Source organism: Leptinotarsa decemlineata, unplaced genomic scaffold, assembly GCF_025532065.1.
Source record: "Leptinotarsa decemlineata unplaced genomic scaffold, Ldec_3_MD MMD2_P_RNA_scaffold_5, whole genome shotgun sequence".
Classification (NCBI taxonomy): domain Eukaryota; kingdom Metazoa; phylum Arthropoda; class Insecta; order Coleoptera; family Chrysomelidae; genus Leptinotarsa; species Leptinotarsa decemlineata.
In genome coordinates, this window is record NW_027412532.1 from 2,356,765 (window position 1) to 2,384,202 (window position 27,438).

A 27,438-nucleotide genomic window follows, 5' to 3' on the forward strand; every position below is an offset into this window, starting at 1 on the left:
TATAAAACTGAGAACTGGTAATCATACTATTTGTCGATCAATTTTCAGTTGAAATACTGAGATCGTTGTTATAGGTATATTTTGGTTGTAGTTGGTAGTGATTTTCAATTCGACAAATATTAAATATGAGTGAACTGTTATTGGTGTTTATTCCACAAAAAAATCAAAGGTGAGTCATTATAATTGTTTTCTGAAGTTCTAATATTAGCATGAAGTTTGAATGCTACTAAGGGATATATTTTTTTATTTATTTTTACCACTCACTGCTATTTTGGTACTGAGAAACTTTATTAAAGGATATCTATCTATCGTGTACGGTTCTAGCATGATGCACAGTTTAAAACCGATATCAATTGTCTAGTATTGCCAAAAAACAGATATTACTACTTGAGGCTGTGGAAATGTTAAATATTTCTGATATTATTCGATTTCAGAACCAGACCCCCATAACCTAGAAGGCATTTTATGATCTAATGATATTATGCGATGATAGCCTTCCTTTCTGATTAAAAAACCTTGTCGTTTATAAATCCTGTTATATTCAATACAAATACAAAAATAGTGACTGATTGCGGCACCTACTGGTCACTATCAAAACACCATTCGTTTGAAGTCGACACAGTCCTTTAGTAGTTGCAGACTCCTATCTTTTGTCGGAAAATTTTCCTGATGCGAAAGATCTATCCATTTTGCATTGATTTCATATTGCCGTTGGAGATACATTTACCGTTCAACAAACGATGATGTTGCAATTAATTCTCACAATTGGTCAATGAAATCGTTGTTTGAATATAAATTTTTATACAAACTAAGAATGTCTATATCCGTTGATAAGTAGTCAGACTGAACGTTGATCGTTCAGTCTGACTACTTATCAAGAGGTGGCGCCACCGATTGGAATCATTTCAATTTCCAAAGAATTTATGAAAAATTCAATCTTTAATATACATTCTGCAGTAGAGTTGGAATCGAACATGCCAAATCTACTTTTTATAATTTGCTATATGAATTCTCCAGTATTGCAAAAAAACAGATCTTATAAAAATGTTGAAGATTTTTTATATTATTCGATTTCGAAACCAGACCCCACAACCTAACAAACATATCTTTATGGTCTGATGATGAAAAAAGTAACATATACTGACACTCTTCCCTTCTGATTCAACAATAGTTTTTTTCGTTCATCAATAAAAACCTTCCAACTAATAATATTCAATAAAAACACAAATAAACTGAGCTGATTGTGATACCTACTGGTCACTTTCGCGAATGCGAATGATCTGTCTATTTTACATTGATTTCATACTCACAATTAGTCATTGGAACCGTTGTTTGAAGATTTATCTTACTTAGTGTGTATATCCGCCAATCATTCAGTTCGACTACTCATTAAGAGATGGCGCCACATATTAAAATGGTTTCAATATTTTATAAGATTAACAGAAAATTTTAAACCATTGTTTATATATCATAAAACTCAGTTTTATTGTATTAGTTTGAAAATGTCCATATAGGATGAAACAGCAGTGACGATAGTTACAAATAAAAGAGGTAAAAAACATAGATAGTTCCATTTCTGATTTTTCATGATTTCATATGAGTTAGAATCGAACATACCAAATCTACTTTAATAATGAAATAAGATGACATTTTTGTAATCTATCAACTGTTTCAAAAGTCAAAACTGTTTGAGCTAAGAATGAAGGAGGTCTCAGCTTTCAGAAATAACTGTTGAGTAGTTTTGGATTTAGAACTGACTGACGATTTCGAATAAATTATAAGATTTTTGAGGTATTTCATTTGTGATTATGTAGATTGTTTTTGTTTCCAACAAAAAATTGTTCTACAATGAAATTTTTGTTAGCAACCTATATTTTTAGGAGTTAATTGAGGATTTGGATATTTTTAAAGCAATGGATTCTATTCGTAGGCATTAATTCAAGGTGAAAGTTATGTTGATATATTTTTTTTAACTCATGAGAATAATTATAAAGCAGTAAAACAAAACATACCTACATTCAAAAAAATATATTTATCTCAAAACTCAACAAATCAAAACCCTCGAACTAGATGGATACAGTTGAATTAATTTTTGCTTCGATCTTAGTCATGGATTTCATTTCATTGTCTTCCTGAGAAACTGTTTCATGGATTCTGTATGGTTTTGGGCCCACCAGGCTCAGAATGACAGGAAGAAGTACCACCCCATGAAATAGACCAAATAGTATCACCAGGAAAAATATCTGAAAAAGATTAATAAAATTCAGTCATACATGAAGGGAAATCAATTCTTATTTCATGAAAAAATTCCAAAAATAACCGAGGTATCAGTTTTCAACTGGAGAAGGTAATTTCTCTTCATCATAAGGCTATGTTTATTCTTTAAATTATGCTTATGCATCGGATAAGCCAGCCATATATAATAGAAACGTCTGAACAAGCTATTGTATAACGAAACAAGTGGATCTAACCAAGAAGTAATCCAGATCTGATGGGGAGTCAGTCATATTTCGAGATAGGCATCTACAAAAAGGTTATCTGTGTTGAAACTCACACAAATGTTTGTCAGAAATAATCAAGTTCACATTCAAATGTAAAATAGTGTTATTTACGTAATATTAATTTATTATTTAAAAATATAAATCTGATATAAAAAATTATTTTGTGATAGTATAATGCCAACAAAGCACTGCTGTTTTGCGAATTGTACGTCCAATAAAATCGATATCCGGAAAAAAACTTTTTTTTGTAACATTTTTCAGCCCTGTCCAAAAATTACGACCAAGGTGTCATTCGATTCGTATTTTTGCCTAGAAAGTTTAAGGAAAGGTCCGAAAACGCGCCGATAAAAATTACAAAATTTATAAACAATTAGGTGAAAAAAAATTGGGGCTTTAGTTTTGTCTCAATATCTCGGAAAATTTTCAAAATTTTGGAAATTTGAAAAAAAATTTGAAAAGATCAACGAATTTGCGTAAAAAAGTCCCGACTCCCGAAACTGTATCTCGATTATTTATAATTTTTATAGAGCCCTGAAAATAGAGCCAAAAGCGGGTAGTAAAACAAAAAAAAATATTTAAACATATTAAATGTAAATATTAAGGAATGAAAAAATTCATGTAATGTTGGGATACATCAATAAATAATAATCAGCAGTCAAAAAATTTTTATCAAAATTTTAACGTTGATAATAAATTCATTAATTAATAACTTTTACTGAATTGAAAGTTAATATAAAAATCCCTATAATTATTAAACTAAAACCCTGGCATTTTTTTCCTTAGGTGAAGTTATCCTTAATAGGCAAAAAAATAGATTACCGTTGCCAAAATAAAAAAATTGTTATTTTCTATTTCTTTATTGACACTTGAAAATTATAATTTTATAAAAAATACATTACAATTTTTTTTTCTAATTTTCTATTGTTTCAATGTCTCATGGCTAGAAACTAATTAATAATATTTTTTTTTAATTTTTTACAGCTATTGTTAATTAATTTATCATAAACAAATACATTGTTTATGAGCAATTCGAAAATTCTTTGTTTGCATTATGTTGATTGAAAAAAATCATGATTTTTAGAAAAAAATGGTTTCTCAAAAAAATTTCTTGTTGCTAAAAAATGCGTTTGTTAATTAACAATCGTTTTTTGCAACGAAATATTAAAATTAAGGAACCGTTTGTTTTTAAAAAATCATATATTCTATTGTTCTTTAAGGTTTTGAAAAAACTTTTTTGAAATTATTTTTTTAATTGTTCATTTAAAAAAAATTGTTGTAAACAATTTGTTTTTTTTTAATTTATTCTATTTTTTATAAAACTTTCAATATTGTGATATACTCACCTTGAAGAAGGACACAAAAGTATACGCCGACGACTGGCTCATCATGGCTACCCCGATGAACGTGGACAGTCCCCCGTACAGCACCGCCGCCCCGATCGAAGTGACCGTTTTGATGGCCCTTTCGGGCCTCGATCCTTCAGTCACAGTCAGAAAAGTGTGCCCCACGTGCGTGGCGTAGTCCACGCAGAGCCCTATGGCAAGTTCCAAGCCGATGCAAGACACCAAGTCGATGGTGAGTCCCCATCTCTGCATGAATCCGCAAACGTCCACCATGGTGATGAGGACGCAGATGAAGATCCAGAAGCAAGTCTGCCAGTCCGCTATGAGGACGATGGTGCAGAGCATCACGCAGAGGAGGGCCAGCTGGAGATTGCGGATCACCTCTATGTCGATTAGCTGAAAATAAATTGTTCCATTGATCTCAAGGCATGGTGTGCTAAGTAATGATTATACAGGGCTATTCTAATTCGTTTCTGTACATGGGGATCTCGTAAACGATAAGAGATAGAATGTCGGTTAAATTGTGGCAAACTTGCGTATTTTAGAGACATATTCAATGATGTACAAACATTGAATATAGCTCTTTTGGTTCTGGAGATATACCTGAAAAACCAAAAAATCCCAAATGATTTTTTTGCCTATATCTATAGACATATCGAAAATATGTCCACATGTTGCTGTTGGCACTTGATGTGGGCTATTATGATATGTCCATGAATTTTTTGTACAGGCTGACATCTGACTTGGGCCACCCCCATCTTTGAATTTTGAAATACGGACCTGTATTTTTTGTTGTATACTAAAACCAATAATGATTGAGAGTAGAAGTAAGCCCAGTTGACAGCAAATCGGGGGCGTGCTTATTAATTTTTGAGAGGGTTAAGAATGAAAGAAAAATTCTTAGTACAATTAGCTAAAATATTCAAACACATTTTTTATTTATTTCATTAACATTTTGCAATATCGTAATTTACCTAATCGTTGTATATATATATATATATATATATATATATATATATATATATATATATATATATATATATATATATATATATATATATAACTTTTTTTCACTATTGGGTTGCAGCAATTGATAAGTGAACTCTTTATAACTATTCTCAAGCTTTCGAGTAACTTAAACTCTTCGTCAGGGGTACTAGAAAATACAAATTACAAATTTTTGATAATAGAATATAATATAAATGTAAATGTACAAATTTTCGTATAATCTTCAACCTCAGATTCGTCACTGTTGCTACCGCTATCATCAAAGTGAATTATGATTGGTTCAATATTGTGTTCAATACGGTTGTCTACGTCCCACATTTTTTGCTCTTCTTTTAAAACATGCTGCATGCATTTCTTCCATGTTCTGTTTTCTCGTGCCACATATCCTTTTACTTGCGCCCAGATTAATTCTATTGGGTTTAATTCGTAGTGGTATGGTGGTAACCTTAAAACTGTAATTAAAATTTTTTATATTTGTCTTTTTGTAATTTTGTTAGCTGAAGTAGTTCTGCCTTTAAACTATCTTTGTTATATTGGATGTTCTTATTAATTAACCATTCTTGAATTGCTGCTTTTTTCCATGATTGTTTCGGTAATGGTTCTAAATGTCGACTATGGTATGGGGCATTGTCCATGACGATGACAGACCCAGGTTCCACAAGTTGAATGATGCCTTCAAACCATTTTTCAAACACCTCCGCATTCATCTCTTCATGATAGTCACCTGTTTTCTTAGATTTAAATATTAATTCACCATTTGGTAAAAATCCACTGTCGCTTCCTATATGCGTAACTATCAAACGACTACCTTTTCCAGATGGCTGTTTTAACCCAACTGACAAACCTTCATTAAAGGCTTGTCGTGCACTTGTTATATTACCATCCTGCCATACTTTTTTGACTGTATGTCCTTGGTTAACCCATGTCTCGTCCATGAAGTACTTTTTTTTTTGAGCTTCCGAAATTCGTCAATTTTTCTTAGATAGTTTCTTCTCCATGCTATTATTTCTTGACGTTCAATGAGAATGCTTTTCCTGTCAACTTTTCCGTACGTAAATTTCATTTCGTGTACAAGTTCCTAAAAGTTTCTTAACCCTTTTTGGGACCAATTCATGATCGCTAAGTGCCTCAAGAACTGTTTGTAGTGTGGGCAGCTCATTTCTGAAAAAGGAACTGTGAATAGTTCTGCGTATACTGGTTTTGGCTTCTTCATCAACTGTGATTTTTTTTCGTCCCCTACTAGTTTTTGGCGTTTGTACGTCCCCATGAATTTCTGCTTCTCTTAGTATTTTGTAAATCGATGATTTTGGTACACCGGTTTAATCAGAGCACATATCAACTAATTTATCTTTTGTAATTGTGGAACTTAATGATGTAGAAATGCCCGGTTGGTTATTCGGAGGTACACACGTAGAATTACAGCATATATGCACAAAGTCATCTTTTGATGGCTGATGATCTCTTTCAAGACAGTGAAATACTCGCAGTACAATTTGTTTTTCTCTTACTGACCGAGACTCCGACCGTTTTACCTTTTTCGACGTGGAAGGCCCGACCATGTCTCCCATTTTTTGAGTAGTTTGAGAACGGTGTAGAAATATAATTATGTAACGCTTAAACATTTATTAGCACTATTATTTTCACCAATTGTTATCACAACACATCGATTGCTGACTAACTTAACTGTAAAACGTACAATTCACGCTGTATAATTCACAAACCAATGATACGCTCATGGCTGCAAGTACATTAGTGAGGACTGCAACGATGAGATGGAAGTTACGGTAAAGTGACAAAGACAGAAATATCGTTGCGTACAGCGTTGCCACTAGTTGTAATAAATATCTAACACTATACAGAAAATAATAAATTTTAACTGATCAGTAATTAGGAAATGTATAAGTATTACTCATTACAGGCTCATTACTGATTTTTGTCATAAATAATACCTTTTAATCGTACTAGTATTGTGTATTATCTATAATTTGCCACAACCGACAACTCTACTGCTTACTATATTTTGATTCTGCTATAAACTGGTTACGTAAAATTTAGATATGACAACGCGCTTTACTCTCAATCATTATTGGTTTTACTATAGTTTTTGTATCCTCGACTTTCACTTCATACTGAGAAATTAAATTGAATTATACATTTTGGGATGTTCCGGTAATATTTGATTTTGTTTGTGTGGATTATTTCCTTTTAAATTACGGCCCTGGAAATTGGTTGACTGAGTTAAATAAAAACACAATAGCAACTTTAACGAGTTTTTAGAGAATATTTTTTTCATTTTCAGATACCATTTCAAATTTTTTCATATTTCTATTGCTCTCAGCGTTTTTCACAATGAACTTCGAATAAGGCACCCTTTTATGATTATCTGAAATTTATCTACAACAAATAGTATATTATGCAACGATCATGTAATGATGGTTATTAAGACACGAGCATTAACCGGGATACGAAACGAGCCGAAGGCGAGTTTTGTATGGTATATGCGAGTGTATTAATAACCATTACATGAGAGTTGCATACGCTATTTTTTCTAAACCCGATAAATAATGAAAAACTATAAATATTATATTTGTATTGAACACATTTACAGTAATTAACTCATTTAAAAAAAAAAAAACACACAAACTTAATGGTATTATCATGGATATATGAAAACTATAAAGATTCTAATTATATTTATATTGAATATAACAACTGTAATTAATCTGATCTTTTAAAAATATTGGAGTCGATGGGATTCCTTCTATATCGCTGTTTTCAGACATTTTGATAATATAGGTAGGTAATATGAAAACTGATTTTGACAAATAAAGCAATTAGTTACTTAGGTTAGAATCTAGGACAAACAAAGGAACAGGATTCTTGATTGAAAAATTATGGGTTTCTATTGGTTGATAATCTGTATCATTATGAAAAATCTGTATCATAATGGATATCATTATGAAACGGATTATGGTCATATAAGTGTATTGTTAGAGTACGGGCGTAGAAAAAATATATTATATGTGTTTTGATGAGCAAAAAAAGAAAGGATAGCAATAATGACATCCAAAATCAACACTATAATTGTAAGGAAAATTGAAATGAAGTAATTTATATACACAAAAAAATTAATGGCACAAGAAATGTTCGAATTGGAATCCTTCCATTTCGAGACAAATAATGGGCCAATAAGATGGCCTGCAAGATCACCAGATCTTACTATTTTGGATTATTTTCTATAGGGGACATTGAAAAATAGGACATACGCTGGCAGAGAGACAGAAAATGTGGAAGACTTGAGATTGAGGATTTTGAATGATTTCGCAACAATCCAGGAAATAAGTGTATTAAGGGCAATAAATAATTTGAAAAACCGAGTTCAGAAATGTCTCGAAATGGAAGGACTCCAATGGGTTTGTTTCATGATTTTTGGGTCATAGTTCACTTGATAGAAATTTCAAATTGAAAAACATTGCACAATTAAAATCAGCACAAGAATGCACTATATTAATATTCAAATATATCTCTAAAATACTTTTAAAACACACACAAACTTAACTTAATTAGTTTGAGAATGTCCATGTTGGACGAAACTGCAGTTACAAATAAAAGTGGTAAAAACATAGAAATTTTCATTTCTCTTTTCATGAATTTGAATAGCCCTGTATAACAATATTGTCGGAATCCCACAACAACGCCAGTCCTCAAGTTTCACCCACCATATTCTCCAGGCCTCTCCAACTTTAAACGGCCTTCGTCAACTTTACCTAACCCTGAGGACCCTATTTTTATGATGACGGAATTGATGAACTTGTGTTACTTTGGCAAACTGCACCAATTCAAATGGCGCTTGAATCGATCAAATTAAATTTTAATTCACTGAGTTCAGTGAATTCAGTTCTAAATTGACTCATAATAGTTGACAAAACTTTTGGAACAACCAGTGTTATTTATTTAGTAGTTTTCTCTTTCTGCAAGTACAAATTACAAAAAATGTATGGGGCGTACTTTCTTTTGAAAGGGGATTTGATTATTTTTCATTTAGTTACAGAATATACCAGCCTTTCCTCTACATAATTATGGCAAAAATATGACAAAAATTTCTTCAGTTCCTCACCTCGTCTGTTATCCACGTGGAAAAGAATTGCGACCAAACAGTTGCAAACCTGTCGCCGGTTGTGAAATTAGCATTCTCGGCTATTTCCCTAACTCGGTGCATGGCGGGTATTTGATCTCTGGGATTTTTGAATTTCTTGAAATGAAAGTCGAAGCTAGTTAGCTGAAAAAATTAATTTTGCGTTACGGTATCGACAAATTACTGGATCAGCTCCCTACCTTGATTTTAGGAGTAGCAACTCCACACTGAAGTTCTTCATCGAAAATAAAGTTAGCTTGGAACTTGGCATGTCGCGGGCTGTGCAAAAACTTCGATAAGAAAATGTGGAACCTTTCGTCATCCAAAGGTTCTTTATAAATATCTGAAAATAATATTTCGTTGGAAAAACAACGTGAAAGAAATTGAAATTTTAAAGCGATCTTTTTGTCAAAGGATCATTGATTTTAGTGATTCGAAGTAGCTAAAATACTTGTTATAGTATATCCATTCCCAATTGAAATGGCAATAAAAATAAGAGTACAGTCATAAACATTTCTTGCCTGTGGCCCCTAGTCGCCCAGATAATTAGTTAACGTGCTATCAAATGTAGTTGAGGAATAAACAATGATAACATTACGTGTGAGGAATCTGTGTCAATCGACAGGGAACCGGAATTTGAAAATAAGGACTTACATGTTCAAGTTCAGCGAGTAATTTTAAATATTCATGAATGCTTGAAGAAGGAAAACTGTCACACTTCACAGAATGCTATTGTGAATAGAATATGCAAGTTAACGAAACTATCTCGTTCGACAATTCTTCGAGTCATTAAAATAGGGGATTTCATTGACCATGCAATGAAACGAAAACAAATGAATAAAAAATTTGCAAACGTTGATGGCTCTACAAGATGTGATTCGACGAACAATTTATGGTATATACCAAAAAAATGAAGTACCAGCCTTGGAAATGATTTGGTATAAATTACTCGACTATCCCGATTACAATTACAAATCTTTAGAAACTCTACGAGGGGTCTTATTGTCTTGTGGTTTCAAATATAAAAAATTGAACAATCGGATGGTCATAATGGAATCGACACGCATTGTTCAACTACGACAAGAATATTTGAGGCGAATGAAAAGCTGCCGAGAATCCAGCAGACATATAATCTACTACCTCGACGAAACTTGGTTTGACACCCATGATGTCAAATATGGCTGTTATAAAAACGTGTTATAATTTTGCATGCTGGGAATGAAAGTGGTTTCGTACCTAACGCTTTGCTTCTGTCGGCCAAAAATATAAAAAAATCGTCTGCTGATTACCACGAAGATATGACTGCGGCTTTATTCGAAACCCGGATCAGTGAGCAGCTTCTTCCAAATATTCCTCCACACTCGGTTATTGTTATGGACAACGCTTCGTATTATTCTCGGTTATTGACTACAATACCAAACAATAACACAAAAAAAGCAGATATTGTTGATTTCATGCGAAATCATGACATGAAAATACCCGAAAAGATTCCAACGAAAAAGGTATTACTGGCGACCATAAAACAACGTAATTTCAAAAAAGAGTATATTATTGATTCGATGTGTGAAACACGTGGTCATATTCTCTTACGTTTGCCTCCATACTATTGTGTGTTCAATCTAATTGAAATGGTTTGGGCCACAATGAAAGAAAGCTTGTGGAAATGTAATCAGTCACCGACTCTGGATGCTGTAATGCTTGAAAATATGAGGCAAGTGGTGAATGAAATAGGTAATAGTGATGTGTGGAAGAACTGTGTGGCCCACGTTATAAAAGAAGAGAACAAAAATTATGTGCAAAGTTCCATAAATCCGATCGTTATTCAACCCGATGATGATCCCACCTCATCCGAATATAGCGAAGAAGAATTTTAATTTTTCTAGCAATTTTGTTGGCCTCTATTATTTTGTAAATATATGTTTGACGGAAATTCGGTGTGATTATTTGTGTTTTCATTGTATTTTAGAGTTTACGACTCTGAAATCAACTACCTTAAATTTCGAAGTTTTTCATAATTACCCATGGTTGAAAAATTTAGTTGAGATAACTTTTTAATGGGGTGATCAATTGCTACGATTGTAAGAACAAGTAACTGAAAAACTACCACTGAAAAATAATATGCCGACGCCTATGTCGAGGCGGGAATTCCTTCTCTGTGCTATTCCAATTGGTATTGGAAATACTATAACTGCCTGCCTCGATAATTGCAAAAAATGTAGCGACACTATAACTTGATAATAAATATGTCGTTTATATCCCTTCATATATAACTATGTGAAACTTCATAAACATCTATAATGAACGACGAAGTCTGTAAAAAATATATGAATGTATGCTTTCACGGCTGGCATCAATGTTTTGGTTGGTTTCCGAAGCACCAGTTGAGATATAATAATAATAGTAAATGAATTTATTGACAGCAGAAATAACATGATACAATATGGAGGAAAAAAAATACAAATTTGTCAATAGGACACACCTCTTGCACCTTACAAAAAATAGAAAAGATAAAAACAATTAATACAAAGGGCCTAAATTGTAATTATGATAGCGGGTACAACATTTTATTTGAATAAAGAGGGGAGATGAGGCGAATATCGATACAAACATAAGAATAAGTACTACAAATATTTTAGCTATGGCCTACAAGAGCTAATGTGTCATAGAAGATATTCGGGTGTTATTGTTTTTTCAGAAGGTGTTCTTTCTGGCAGGAAGAAAGGTACGTCGACGACGAAATAAAACGCCTAACAACTGTGTTACAAGCGAACGGGTACAACAGAAAAAACCTAATCCGGGCTAAGCGTCCAAGGGAGAAGAAGAGAAACACCAGTGAAGATCAACCCCAAGCCACTGTATATCTGCCATACATTGAAGGTGTCACCAATTGAATCGGGAAAACTCTAAAGAAGGAAAAAATTAAAACCCTCTTCTAACCAACAAAAAACATACTGGAGTATCTAAGATCATCAAAACACAGCAGATATCTTCTCAAATCAGCAGGAGTTTACAGGAAAAGTCTACATCGGTACCCGCCTAGTCAAGCACAAGCCAAGTTGCCGATTGGGACTGAAAATTTTTGTTCATATAACCGATAACCTCCAATATTTTGGAACTGAAATTCTCCAGTATTGTAAATTACATATATGGAGCAAATTACAGTGGAAATGAAAGACAGTTCATCTGATTGTAGCTCAAGCGAAAGAGCTACCGCATTTGAAATCGACGGGAACGGAATTGCTATGCGTTATTTCTTTTCTTTAAATTTTTTATTGTTATATTTTGAAGTATATTCAAATGTTTATTGATATGTTCCTTAGGTATTTAACTGTAAAATTAGAAAATCAAGTACCATCTACGGCTGAAAGCGAGCATGAACATGATTCCAGAGTTTCAGTTGTGGTATCTGAACTATACACAAACTGTAAGTTTTGTGGTTTTTAATTTTGGTGTAGCGACTTCATAGTTCATCCAGTCGGCAACACTACGGCAGAAATGAGAGCTTCAGAAGAAGCTACTGAAGATGACTGCCGCAGTTGCAGTTGAAACGTAGATTGTAACCAGGCAAAACCCGGAAACCAACCACAAGATAATATGAATAAATTTTACGGTGTTGCCAAGTTCATATCAAATGTGAGTGACGTCACGACCATCGCGTACTGTTATACATGTAGTAGTCATCTATGCGGTCTCAATATCAGTCTGAAGATGCATTATTATTAAATGAAATTCAATGGAGTTCGATAAATACCATGATCAAAATTAATGTGAACGAAATTCCTGAAAGGATCCACCCAGGACTGTACGTTGTGCGTGATATTGTGCAAGCTGTACAGCTCATCGGAAATCTTCTTGATGTTGAGTATTTCTTGACTGTAATTCAATCGGCCGATATAAAGTCCCGCGTCGAATCCTCTGCCCGGATAGTGAATTCTCCTGGTTTCCAAGAAAGCTCCAAAGTAAGTGTTGCTCGGGATAAACCATTCGGGGTCGAAATGTTGCTCCAGTTTGAGGGTACCCACTGTTCCGAATCCGGTTAATATCACAGTTATGGCAATGACGATGATCTGCGAAATAAATACGAATACAAAATACGTTTTGTAATAACTGGGGAGGCTAGAACAAGTCAACTGAGAGTGAAAAACTCATCGTGATGTAAGTGATTGGACAACATTGAAATTTCCAAGTATGTGGAGGAACGTACATCCACCTGTGTTTCTTTTTTCATTAGATGTATTTCACCGAATTATCGTGAAAGCTGATAAATGACGTCACCATTTAGTTTACGATACTGTTAAATAGCCAAAGCATTTGATTGCGTGAATCATAAAAATTCTTTTACGGAAACTCAGTAGATACAGTATAACTGGAATAAGTCTCAAGTGGTTTGAGTCATACTTAGCAGATCTCACCCAGATGGGTATAACCACTCCATACTCAAATGAAGGTAAAATTACTTGCAGCGTCCCACAAGGTTCGGTACTGGGCCCACTTTTATTCTCAACTTACATTAATGACCTATCGTCTATTAACATCCGAGGAAAATTTACTTTATTTGCTGATGATACCACAATTTTATGACATGTTCCTAACAACCATACGTTGTATGAAGTTATTGAGAATGACATCACGAAAGTGAAAGACTGGTTTGACTCAAATCTCTTGAGCTTGAATTTATCAAAAACAAAAGTAGTGTCCTATCGTTGCCAGATAGGACATCTAAATAATATTCAAGTTGACAACGTAACAACTTCTAAATTCCTTGGCTTGTTCATTGACAATAATTATCAAACCAGGCGAAGATTCAGCTTTAAATTAGCGCTGCCTTCTTTGACCTAGTTAAAGATTCCATTATTTACAACGGCCTCAAAATGTTCAATCACCTTCCTCAAGCTATAAGAACCATAATAACCTTAGAGCTCTTAAGAAAGAGTTGAAAGTCTTGCTTTCTGTGAGAACTTATTATAGCTCAGCAGAATTCTACGATGATAATTTTAATTGAGAAGACTAACTGTAATATCTACGGTATGTTATTGATTTGATTTTATTCAATTTAGTTCAAATGATTTCGGTTTTACTAGTAGAAAGGTACCACGTCAATAATCTCTAAAATGCTCAATTCTCGTCCATTGGTAGGAAAAATTGAAGCGATTTCTATTTACGGTGCAACGCGTAACTTTCACGAGACCGAAAGGATTTTCAATGAACGTTTTCTATATCGTCCTATCTGTAGAAAATTTTTGAGGGAACTTGTATCCAAATTCACAACTACCAGTAGTGTACATAACAAAAAGCAAGTGCAAATAATTGCTGAGATGGTAGTAAATCCTGAACAGTCTACTTATTCCGTCGCGAATGTTTTTGAGGTATCTCCTTCTACTGTTTGGAGACTTTTGAAGAGGAATAGGAATCATCCATTCTAAATTAAAATGATACACCAATTAACTGAAGATGACCCTGATCAAAGAAGAGAATTCTGCGAAATCATGACGGAAACCATTGCAAGGCATCCTACCTATCTCCACAATATTTGTTTTAGCGACGAAGGTACATTTTTTTCAAACAGCAATGCTCACAGACAAAATTGCCGTTATTGGAGTGACATCAATCCTTACGTTTTCCGGGAAACACATACCCAATATCTAGAAAAAATTAATGTTTGGGAATCCATATTGTAGGACCTCTATTCATTGATCAAAATTCAACAGGGGAACTGTTAAATTTGCTGGAAACTGCTGTTGACCCTCCCATCACTGAAACTGTCGAAGCGAATCCTGGGATTTCTTTGGATTGATAGTAAGATTATGTGCACATGATACATCATATAGAGTTTTGAGGTTTCTGTTAATATTTTCATTAGGAGGTGTAATATCTTTAAAGCTGAATGAACCATACAATTGAGTATCATCGGCGTAGTGATGTATTTTACCAAAACTAACAAATTCATGGAAGTCACTAATATAAATTGCAAAAAGGAAGGGTCCCAGGACTGAACCTTGCGGTACACCAATTTTTTTTTATATTATTGTTGATTGGTTACCATCAAGGTAAGTTGATTGGGTCCTTCCGGAGAGATAGCTATTCATAAGTGACACTGCATTATCGGTGAAACCAAAGCACTTGAGTTATTACCTCATATTATGTAGTTAAATGTCAATGTATTCAGGCAATCATTAAAAGTTCCGCCATTTTGTAGTAGTTGAAGATATTGGCATTATATTCTAGGGTTCTAAAGCAGAAGCTTCAAAAAGATGTGAAAATTTCATTTGTCAATTTCTCTTCAAAATAAAGTATTCATGCATTAATTTCATTATCCCAAATTCAAGTTGACCCGTTCAAAAAATAAAAGGGGGGAGGGACATTGAAGAAATGCACTGTATATTTATTTTACCTTTCCTGGTGTGGTCAGTATCACTTTGGAATAGATCATCTTGAAAATACTATTTGTATATTTTCTTTGGCTGCATTCATTAGGTATGTAAGAATCCTTGTGCTTTATCCACGGAACGACACCGTTTCGTTTATTCTCAACTCTTCTCTGGTCCAATACGAAGCAGGCAACGAAAAATGTTATGGCAAAAATAAATGTCATAAGTACACATGCTGCTGCATAAATACAAAACGATTCAAGGCACGGGAGTATCTAAAAATGAAAAAATTACTTCATGAAAATCTGAAAGATTGTTTTCTTCAATTGTTTTCTGCTAATCTAAATAAAATCAATATTTATTGATGTGTAGCAAAATAAGTTAATGGACGATTCCATAACACTTTGAAAGGTAGACGGGTCGTTGCTGAGCCCAAATGGCATTGCCATTTTTGATAGTTTTAATGAAATACAGGTTTATTTCATGAATTTTAAAATGAATCTACTTACCGTTGACGATCCAATGAGAAAAGCTATAACATCGGTAAACGAAGTTATTGTGATTGACACGCCACCGTGTTTGAGCATCAAGCCCACTCTTTCATGAATAGGCAGCTTTCTGTCTTCTTCTTTCAATTCTTCCCAGCAGGCTAATATCACAAACATATCATCCACCCCTGGAATAAAAAAATAGATTAGAATATTCAGTGGAATCGCACCTATCAATTCGATAATGTGGATTGCACGGTCTCCTTCCTGAACGACAAACATACTCAATCTTTTTGAAAAACATGCCCCTTCCCAAACGAAAGGGATAACTGAATCTCCAGCATGTTGGTCAACTCAATATAAAGATGATGATTTCATTCAAAAACCGACCTCTGAGTAAATACAAGAAATCGTTAGCGCTCGCTAATTGGATTAGTTATGAGGAATTCAGAAATTATACAGATTTCGTTTTACAAAATAAAAATTCCAAATTAACTTTGTACACTTCAAGGACCCTTGATATCCTGAGGAACGATAAAAACTCAGATATATCTGATGAATTGAACGTCAATCTCATTAACCAGCACTTCAATGCCATTCCTCAGTCTACCAGATCTGCTCGCCAACTATACTTATTAGATTGTTATATTAATTTGAGGGAATCTAGAAATTCCTTTCACTTCATTACAGTCGCATCAAGAGCAATGCTTTAGATTCAGACCGGATATCCTTCAAAATGATCAATCTCATTGACTCTTGTTTGATGAATCACTTCGACACTCCCGTGTCTCTCTGAAGCAGTGAAATTGATACTGAAAGATCAAATCAATAAATATGTCAATAAAAATCATATCATAACATTTGTTCACTCAGGATTCAGATCTCAGTATAGTACGGCTTACAGACGATCTTTCAAGAGCTGTAGATGATGGGAATTTGACCTGTTTAATACTTCTGGATTATAGCGGAGCCTTTGACACTCTCGTTAACGAAATATTGTGTGACAAACTTGTCTTCTCTCTCTTGTGGAAGAATCGTAGTCAAAGAGTTGTTGTGGATGGAGTAGTATCGGATGCTCTACCGGTGTCGAAGGGAGTGCCACAAGGATTCATTCTTGGGCCATTGGTGTTTAGCGTATATATCTATGATTTTCATCTGTGTGTATTTTTTAAACAGACAGCGTACAAGACGAAGTTCAGTCTTCTTTCAGCGTGCGATGTTTAAAGCAGTCTATTCTTCCACGTAACCTTAAAAATCCCCATGGAAATGTGTATGGGGCAACAAATAAAACAATTATATATTTCAAAGTTCAAGGCCAGGCAGTTTGCGTAGAAATGCCATTTCTGAAATACATATTCAATCTATCGACAATTCATAAATGAGAAATTTCTCAATGATACTTCTAATTCTGATATTCTTATACCCATTTTTGTGAAGTATGTGATACTCTCTATATTTTTCCATGAAAATTATTGATAGTTCACAAGCTTTGTAAGAAACACGTTAAAATTCATCTCTATCGCCTATCTACAAGAACAGAACCAAATATAATGCTAAATCAAGTTAAATAACATATAAGAGAAGTAAATTAAAGAGTTCTATGGCTTGTAGTAGATAATTATAATTCCAGAACGCTTTCTCTAGAAAATGTATGATATATTACCTAACCCCATCAGTAGGAAGGGCAAAGAAGTATGCACTGGTCCATAGAAAATGCCTATCAAAGAACATAGTCCGGCTCCCACGACGAAAGACATGCCTATGGTGAGCAATCCGACGAAACCTAAAACAATCTTTACTAGGTGTTATGTCACTACCATTGTTTCGTCGGTCATACCCTCGCTTCAAGCCAGTTGAACTTCGAGATAACCAACTGGACGTAAACTATCATCACTGAGACTCCTATGACTAGCAAGTACATGTCCGAGAACATCGAATCATTGCTGATGTCACCAAAACTGTAAAAAAGGACGTGCTCTTACTTCAGTATGAAAAGAACTATATAAATAGTACAGAATTTGATATAGGGGCTATTCTCCTCGCCATCTACTTAGACCATCGTTCTGCATATGATACTGTCAAAATATTAGACCAGTCCAATTTATTACTTAAAAGAATCTTTCTAGAAATGCCCAACACTTGTCGTTTCTCATTGTCGTCGAGTCAACGTGTATTTGTGGGAGCTCCATTAAAATTGTTGAAAATCTAGTGTTACCAGTAGAAAATCTAGTTATTTTACACGATAAGTGTAGTTCGGAAATTGTCATATAAGGTGTTCAACTAGCTATTTGTAGTTTACAATATTTACATGGAAATAGGTCTAAATATACGGGTTGCTTAAGTGAAGATATTCGGGAATATTAAATTTCACTAGAAAAAGTGGATTAGAAGAGACCCATACATTAAAAGACCAACTGGAAAACTCAGATTGGGAGACCCTTGAGAATGATGCAAGACTAAATAACTTAAACAGGATTAGTTAACAATACCTTAAATATAAATAATGCGATAAACCAATCTGCTTTGTTGTAGAAATTCTAGAGCTGGCAACTCTAGACTAAATACTAAAAATTTAAGATTCACAATTCACTGTTGAGAGAAGAAAATAAACTACTCAACGATAAAATAGACACTCTAGAGAAGAAATCAGACATTTAGGATGACAATCGAAACAAAACTAGTTAGTTTTTTATGGAGTTTCAGAAGAGACTGAGAAATATCACAGTGAATTGGAGGAACGTATTTTGAATATATTGAAAACCAAACTAGATTTTGTCATTCTTCTAGAAGTAGTCGAAAGACTCTATAGATTAACCTAACCTAACCGGCCAGTGGTTTATTGTACACTATAAAAGAGATGCACACCTAATAAACTCTATATAAGTGAAAAAGGATACACAATGGAATGAATGTGAACCTTATTTCAGATCCGAGAATCATACGGAAGAAGCGCCGAAATCTGAAAAAGTTAATATTCAACAATCTGATCATTCTACATTCCGTTATTTGAGAAGTCAGAAAAGTAAATTGCTGGGCCAAGCAGAGGACAAATTCACCATAAAACTTCTACATACTGAAATGTACTATTTTCTCAATGAAACTTTTGATGACTCTCTTCAAGTCTCAACTCTACCATCAAGTAAAGAAATGGAAAAGAAAATTGATATTTTTTTTCAGGATATTACTCAGTTTCAATGTGAAGTTCTTGCAAACTTCCGTATGACCAAAAAAATAATCAACCTTTTTTTTGTCGTATGACCTTCGAGTGAAACTTGATATTTTTCAACTGAATTATATATATTCTGGAATGTAGTTTCTTGGGAAATAAAACTTGTCTTGTCTTTATATGGACCCTCTCTGCAGAAATTCAAGAAGGGGCGTAGAAGGTTTCCATATCATTCATTGATATATATTTACTACATTAAGATAAAAGACATGTGTTTTTGTTGCTCTCAATGGACAGGTAGTTTGGTATTATCACACCAGACTACGTTTTACGCAGACTCAATATCCATCGTAGATAAACTCTGGACAAATAAACCTCTGAAGAAACTAGCAACTCGCGCGAAACGTCAGGAAGAAATTCGAAAAATCGACGGCCTTCAAACCTGGAAAATAGTGACACTGAAAAGCTTGGCCGCGACAGCCTTAACCATTTTGTGCAACTGGTTGTTGAATATTTCTACAACTAATGCTAAAGAAAAATAATCGGGTATCTGGGATATATCTGGTCAAACTTGGCGTTTAATTAGTTATATTAATGCACTAATTCAAACATTTTCTGGTCTCTCATGGTTTTTGATATTGCAATAGTGAGACTCGACTTTGAAATTCCCAATATTCTGACAGTTTACTGGAATAGATGTTCCTAAAACTAGAAGCAAAATGAAAAAAAAACACTTTCTTGAAAGGAGTTATAATAAATAAAAACTCACCTCCTTCCTGCAGAATAGTAAATGTGATTGAAGTTTTTCGTGATGTTATTCATCAACTTCAGAAAAGCATTTTCCCAATCAAGACCCTCGTCGTTTGCCTGGAATCATATATAATTTTGTATTATTGGTATCATACCCACAACCCTCATGAATGATGAAGTATTAGTGTTTTTGTGGATCCAGCACATAGTTATGTTTTTGTCTTTCATCAAAGTTATTGTTTTCATAAAATTTTGGAACACCCGGTACATATGGTTCGTCATAACAGTGAAGTAAAGTATGAAAAAGTAGTCCCCCTCAAATATATTTGTACCAGTGTTTTTTTCAATCCCGGAAACAGTTCCTAAATGCACTTTTTGGTATGTCCTTTTTTATGGACAAAATAAAAGCACTACAGGAAAATCCTTAAGGCGCTATGAGAGCGGTGCCTTTGCGGTGCGTTTTTATTTCTCCTTTATTCTTTCTTAATTGACAATTCTAAAAATTGCATTGAAAGTTGTCATATCACTACACCAATAAAAATATATAAAAATACATAATACATACACCTACTTAAAAAATTCAACAATTTAAATCGATTACATACATTCATTCATTCATTGAGATAGTCAGCAACTGAATAGTAACATTTTTCCAACAGAAACTGTTTCAATATTTTTTTTAAAAACATGTAAACTATCCTTTCCTTTTATTTGAGGTGGAAGGTCATTGAATAAATCTGGCGCCCATGCTATTTGAAGATTACTCAGCTTCAAACGAACCGTCTGGAAATGTATATCTTTTTTCTTTCTCGTATGATAATTGTGCACGTTATCATTAAGTGTGAATTTATTTTTGTTTCGGAAAACGTACATACACGCTTCATATAGCCCTGTATATGGCTATTCAAATTCGTTTCTTTACATGGGGATCTCGTAATGGGGAGCTCTTTTGGTTCTGGAGATATACAGGAAAAACAAAAAAATCCCAAAGTATTTTTTTGCCTATATATTCTTTATTTGCAGACATATTGAAAAACAGTCCACATTTTGCATCAAAACACGTATAATATATTTTTGTTGTAGATATATTTCAGATAATCATAAAAGGTTTTCTTATTCAAAGTTCATTGTAGAAAACGCTCAGAGCAATGGAAAAAGTATGAATAGGCATTTGAAAATTGAAAAAAAAAACTCTCAAAAAACTCTACGGTTCATAGGGAGACGTGGAAGTTGCTATTGCATTTTTATTCAACTCAGTCAACCAATTTCCAGGGCCGTAATTTAAAAGGGAATAATTCACACAATTATAATCGAATATTACCGAAAAATCCCGAAATATAAAATTGAATTTAATTTCTCAGTATGAATTGAACGTCTACGATCTAAAAACTACAATAAAAAATATATGTCCGTATTTAAAAATTCAAAGATGGGGGTGGCCCAAGTCAGATGACAGACACCCTGTATAAAAGATTCATGAAGATATTCTGAGAGCCCACATCAAGTGCCAATAGCAAAATATGGACACATTTTCAGTATGTCTGCGAATAAAGAAGATATAGGCAAACAATTTGGGATTTTTGGGTTTTTCCTGTATATCTCCAGAACCAAAAGAGCTATATTCGATTTCTTTACATCATTGAATAGGTCTCTAAAATATGCAACTTTGCCATACTTCAACCGAGTCTATATGAGCGGAATAAAGAGTCATCAACTGTCTTCTGGCTAAAAGATTACGCAACCGACACTCTATCTCTTATCGTTCACGAGATCCCCATGTACAGAAACGAATTTGAATAGCCCTGTATATAAACACATGGTGTTGTCAATATACCTAAATTTGAAAACAATCGTCTACATGAATGAGAGCTAGACACCCCTGCCATGCAGCGAACAATCTTTTTTGTGCTCTAAACACCTCAGCACACCTAGTTGACATACCCCACAATAAAATGTCATATCGAAGTTGGGGGGAGTCTATATGAGCGGAATAAAGAGTCATTAACTATTTTCTGGCTGAAAGATTACGCAAGTAGTTCATTGAGTGAAGCTTGGCAATAATATGTCCACATTGTGCCTTCCAGTCAAGGTGCTCAAAAATTTCATTGTTCTTTTATTAGAGCTTGATAAGGGCCTGTCAATCACTTCGATTTCTATTGTGTTACATGCTTTCTGTTTGTTGTGAAATCTATATAACGTTGTCCTATCAACATTCAAATAAAAGTCGTTTTCATTGAAATAGTAACTTTTTTCATTACATCAGTGCCCATCTTTTTTATTTCCGATGTTGTAGGAGCTGATATTGTCAGTGAAAAATCGTCTGCATAAGCAGTGTACTTGCCTGAGTTGATATTCTGATCTATATCTGTCACATACAATATATAGCACAGGCCCTAATATTGACCCCTGAAGAACACCTCTCTCAATAGTTCTCAGTTGGGAGTTGACCTTCTGAGTCTTGCTGCCATTGTTTTGGGCTATACTAACATACTGTGTACGATTTTCTATGAATGTTGATATCCAAGTATTCGCTACCCCTCTAATACCAATTTTTTCCAGTTTTACTAGTAACTTAGAGCGTGGTTCACACAATCGAAAGCCCTGCACAAGTCACAAAATACTGTAGCTGGACTTTCACTTCCTTCAATATGTTCTACCACTGTGCTATAAAAGGAAACTAAAGCCGTTATCGTCCACTTTGATTCTCGGAAACCATGTTGGTTTTCGGTTATAATTTCAAATTTTTCAATAAATGTTATAAGAAAAGAGTATTCGTTGGATTTGGATCGCTGGAAATTAAGGAAGTGTATTCCACATAAACGAAATTCTCTAAATAAAAGAGTTATTGAACAGTGGAGTTCGAGGTGTACTGAGTTGAACCTCAAAACGATAAACGGTCACAGTCCACCGCGTATTCCTGATATGTACCACTCTTGGTGGAATCACACGTGCCAAGTCACTTGAACACCTCCGTGAAAGTATCTATAGATGAGAGGAAAATCTCCAACCTTTTCTCGATGTTCCAGGCTATCAAGGTTGCAGCTTCGGGATATGCTTATAGGCGGAGGTCGACACATGAGAACAATACTTCAAAGAAGGTCTGATCTGAGATTTATAAAGAAGCAAACGTTGCTGAGGTGTTTACAGTTGTCTGGTGTCCATTTTGATCCCCAACAAACTTATCGAAGCAGAAAGCTGAATTATCTGTTCTGACATTATTATATCCAGTTCGGAGACTTCTATCTTTCTAGAGAAAACCGATGCCTAGGTTTTTGTGGCATTGAATTGAACCTGGGTAGTTTCACCCCAATTAGAAATCACCTCTAGATCCTCATTGAGATTTGCAACCTCCTGCTGTGGGTGAAGATGTGCATTCACGGCCGATGTCCTGGAATCCAAATGGAATGTCGAGACAAGTGTGCTGTCGTCAGCAAAGCAATATATTGGTTTCTTGGTTTCTTCCAATGTGCCGTTGATATACAATAAAACGAGGGGGTGAGACAATATAGATCCCTGGGGAACACCAGCGTTGATTTTGAAAGCATCCGAGAGATATCCATTGAGGCCACTTGCAGGGAACGTTTTTTCTGGAAACTGGAGAACCATACACAAAAATGATCAAGATTCGGTTATCATCTCCTTTCATGGGTCTCTTGAATCTTGGGAAAAGGAAAAAGTTGTAGAGGAGCAAATCTGTTGGATACGGTGGCTAAGGCATGATTAAGGTGTTGCTTTTGACCAAAAAATTTGGAACAAGTAATGAAGAGGGAGCAGGTACACCGTGAAGCAAAAGCCATGGATTTTTTCCACAATACCGGACGTTTCCATTGTATTGCTTGACATTTGATCTAACTTGACGTGCTTTTTCTTGGTCTCGACTTTCCTGGGCTCTTCTATCGAGTCGACTAGACTTTGGTTTCGATATCATAACCATCTACTCATGATTCGTCACCAATTATGACCCTTTCAAGCAAATTTTGATCGCCGTTGACATGATTAAGGTGATGCTTTTGGCCAAAAAATTTGGAACAAGTAATGACGAGGGAGCAGGTACACCGTGAAGCAAAAGCCATGGATTTTTTCCACAATACCGGACGTTTTCTTTGTATTGCTTGATATTTGATCTAACTTGACGTGCTTTTTCTTGGTCTCGACTTTCCTGGGCTCTTCTATAGAGTCGACTAGACTTTGGTTTCGATATCATAACCATCTACTCATGATTCGTCACCAATTATGACCCTTTCAAGCAAATTTTGATCGCCGTTGACATCATTCAACAATTCCGAGCTATGCTTGTGTGACGATTAATTTGGTTGAGATGCCGACATCCTCAGCAACTTCTCTAATAGTCGTTCGACGATTATCCATTACAATTTTCATCGGTTCATCTCAACCTTCAGTGAAAATCGTGTACCACTTGTAAATATATTCCAGACTCATAGTACAATCACCGTACGCCCCTGTCAGCACCTAAATCCAGTTTTTTTACAAAATTCGATGCCGAATCTTTCATCAATTTTTTTTATAGCAAAAAATCGCCGAACAAGAAAACACTCCTTACTTTTATGCCACTAACCAACAAACTAAACATATTTCCGAAATGTGTGTACCAACATAAAAAAATTGAAAAGTGCTTATCAAATGTACGCATTTACTGAAACGACCTCGTAATTTTGAAATATCATTTTTTTTCAAAGCAACTAACCCGTCAAATAGAATTAGTGATATATCGAGTAGTTATATATTTCTTATCGTTCAGTAGTAGTCAATTATCAGTCATTAAAGGGGACCTTTGATCCCTACAAACATTCTACATTTGATTCATGCCTCACTTCGAAAAATAATCGAAACATTAATTAATTAAATGGAAAGATAATATGTGTTAGTAAGACCATAATTTGTGAAGCGATTGACGATATTATCTTTGGTTCCAGGGGTCACTCCGTTACTTATTTTGTAATGTTTATATCGAGAGGTGTTCTTAAATATTTGTTAATTACATAAAATTTACAATCGCAATATCCTAGTAAACAAAGTATCATTTTCGTCAACATCGTAGCTGCATTGCCAGCAACGAAATAAGATCAGGCATTTGCTCATATTTTCTGACTCATCCACAATAATTGATAATAGGAATGACACACAAAAGAATGCATCAAAATGTATCAGACAAATAAGTTTATCAACGAAGCAAAAAAACAAGTGTAATCGGGTGCTTCAGAATCTTGTTTGTCCCGGAAAATTCTATCAGAGTTCTAATATTTGAAAGAAGATAATGTGTGACAAAATCAGTGTTAATCCCAAAACATCTTACCCATAAAGCTGTTCCTGCATCGTTTCCCGATGTCGTCATGTCTATTGATGAGAAATTAACGTTCAAGTACCATATATTTTGAATGGCTTTCGCACTAATAATATGTCCAGATTCGTTTCTAACAACTCCTCCCAGCAAATCGTTGTAATCTTTCAGTCTGCCATATAAGGAACTGAAATTTCAAAAAACGAAATTAATTTTCAAATTAAGTCCGATATACATTCGTGATAGTGATAAGTGGGTTTCTATTAATGCTTCCCAAAAGCATGAAACACTCATCGATAATAATTTTTGGTGGAAGCGTGAAGGGTATTCTTAATAATACTCAGTCAGTTCTCAAAAGCATCAAGTTAACTCATGGCAGTAGCATAGGTAGAGTCTCAAAAAGGATTATTTATTTAGTCCTCAAAAGCATTATCTAAGTTCATGACATTATTGCGTACTCAAAAACATGGTTGGTCCATAAAGAATCAGAAATTTTGTATTAGTTCCAGATAATTGATAAGTTCTCAAAAGCTTTGAGATAATGAAAATCATTTTTGATCAGCTTTCAAAATCTGGAAAAATTTTGTGTAAGTTGTACCTCTTTGATTAGTTCTCAAAAGTAAGTAATATGTAGTTCGTGATGATGCTTCTTGACTTGCTATAGTGGCTTTCCAAATGCTACTGAGCATTTTTTTTGAAGTTTGCTCGTGCACACCGTCACAAAAAACCGACACCCTGAAGTTAGCTTCTTCTTCTTCTTTAATTTATTGGCCGTTGCTTCTCATGATGCACTGTTTGGAACCTTTGGTGTAGTAATGAATATTACTGGAGTTTTTTCCCGACACCAAATCGTTATTTCTAACACCTCGACACGTGTTTCGATCACCAAGTGATCATCTTCAAATAAAAGTTAATAAAAATGTTGTGCAAGTTGTTATTAAAGTATGATTAGTTCTTATACAGAGACTTAGCCAAAGAATTGTGTGAGTTCACGAATATTACTCACTTTCTGTCAAAAGTATTAATGGCCCAGAGAATATCGTCTTTGGTTATATTGGCAATCTTCTTTGCTTTGAAACCCCACAACTCCAAAATGCTTCTAGTGTAACATTCCGACTTCATGGCTTCTACAAAGCTGCAGAACAACGCGGGATCCATTGTGGTGCTTTGGTCTTTTCCTGTTTCGTTTCCATCGATCATCTTCAGGAGGGCTTTGTCCACTTTCGGTATTCTGGTAAAAGGAAGATAAGTAAACGATGCTAATAGGGGTTCAACAGGGATTTAAATAGTTGGATTGTGCAAATACTTACGTAAAACAAACATCTTGCAGAGTTAAATTTCCTGAACTTCTGACGGTTCTTACCCGTTTGTCAATGTCTAACAACTGAAAGAAAAAGAACGGCTTTATTCACACTTCAAATACCAATGTCACTGAAAACATAAAAAATTAGGTAGACTTATGTTGTTTCTAAAGTAATTCTTCGTAATTAACAAGAAAATATAACGTCAAAGTGATATTCGCGAGAGAGAGAACCTTAACGCCTAGGATTAGCCAAGGAATTTGTTGGTATTTGAAAGAAAACGTTTCCTAGTAATTGGTCAAAGGTAATCAGTGAAGTGGCCCACGAGGTGACCCAATTTAAGTCCATTAGATTTTATAGGGTCACTCGAAGGACACATTCCATAAAACTCAGATAGTTCAAAGCAACGAATTTTTTATGAATGTCCAAACATTACATCTGAAATGATTCAGAATGACCGAAACCGAAAACTTTTACTAGTTAGGAAGTAGACAAATTTTGAATATTAATTGGGAATGGCTGAAACTCTGGTACGCACGACTTCAATTTGAGATAACAACTCCAATTCAGATCTAAAGCCTTCAAAAATGGTAAAAAGTGAAAAAAAATTGTTGAATAAGAAAGGAGAGGAATATGATTTGAAATAATGGAAAAAAAATTAGGGGGTGACTTTTTGAGGGTAAAAAATTATTTCCGGCAAAACTACAAGTCCTATGAAGTTAAATAGCAAAGTTGTAGGTAATAAAAATATCTACAACTTTTGTATTTACAATTTTTTCACATAACCTCAACATTTATGTGAAAACTTCAAATTACCAAGTTTTTGGTTTTTTTACCCTTGAAAAAATCTATGAAATTTGGTGAAAACATACCTTTTTATGTCCCAAATACACTGTAATACATTGATTTAAAATACTTATTTTTTCACCTTATTTTGATTTATTATCAAAAAAGCACCCTAATTTTCAATCGAAAATTCTCGCGTCAAAATATTAGCTTTTTTCAAAAAGTCGGTGTGCTTTTTGTTCGTTGAAATCCCTACTTTTTGATGGTGTGAAAAAAAATATACATTACGTTAC

The 27,438-nt window shown here is 34.3% G+C and overlaps 1 protein-coding gene across 1 annotated transcript in view; it reads right to left on the bottom strand.

The window, feature by feature from the left end:
• Nucleotides 1-2,013: 2,013 nt before the first annotated feature.
• LOC111502084 (patched domain-containing protein 3) overlaps nucleotides 2,014-27,438 on the bottom strand; it is a 50,434-nt gene continuing 25,009 nt past the window's right edge. Inside the window, exons 3-15 of the mRNA XM_074169224.1 lie at nucleotides 26,369-26,442; nucleotides 26,065-26,289; nucleotides 25,074-25,245; nucleotides 19,779-19,876; nucleotides 17,681-17,801; nucleotides 17,507-17,636; nucleotides 15,865-16,031; nucleotides 15,379-15,630; nucleotides 12,739-13,054; nucleotides 9,188-9,330; nucleotides 8,970-9,131; nucleotides 3,845-4,240; nucleotides 2,014-2,243 (exon numbers count right to left, since the gene is read on the bottom strand). Coding sequence (XP_074025325.1) covers nucleotides 2,067-2,243; nucleotides 3,845-4,240; nucleotides 8,970-9,131; nucleotides 9,188-9,330; nucleotides 12,739-13,054; nucleotides 15,379-15,630; nucleotides 15,865-16,031; nucleotides 17,507-17,636; nucleotides 17,681-17,801; nucleotides 19,779-19,876; nucleotides 25,074-25,245; nucleotides 26,065-26,289; nucleotides 26,369-26,442 — 2,433 coding nt within the window. The 3' untranslated portion in view covers nucleotides 2,014-2,066. The remainder of the gene's footprint in view (nucleotides 2,244-3,844; nucleotides 4,241-8,969; nucleotides 9,132-9,187; nucleotides 9,331-12,738; nucleotides 13,055-15,378; nucleotides 15,631-15,864; nucleotides 16,032-17,506; nucleotides 17,637-17,680; nucleotides 17,802-19,778; nucleotides 19,877-25,073; nucleotides 25,246-26,064; nucleotides 26,290-26,368; nucleotides 26,443-27,438) is intronic.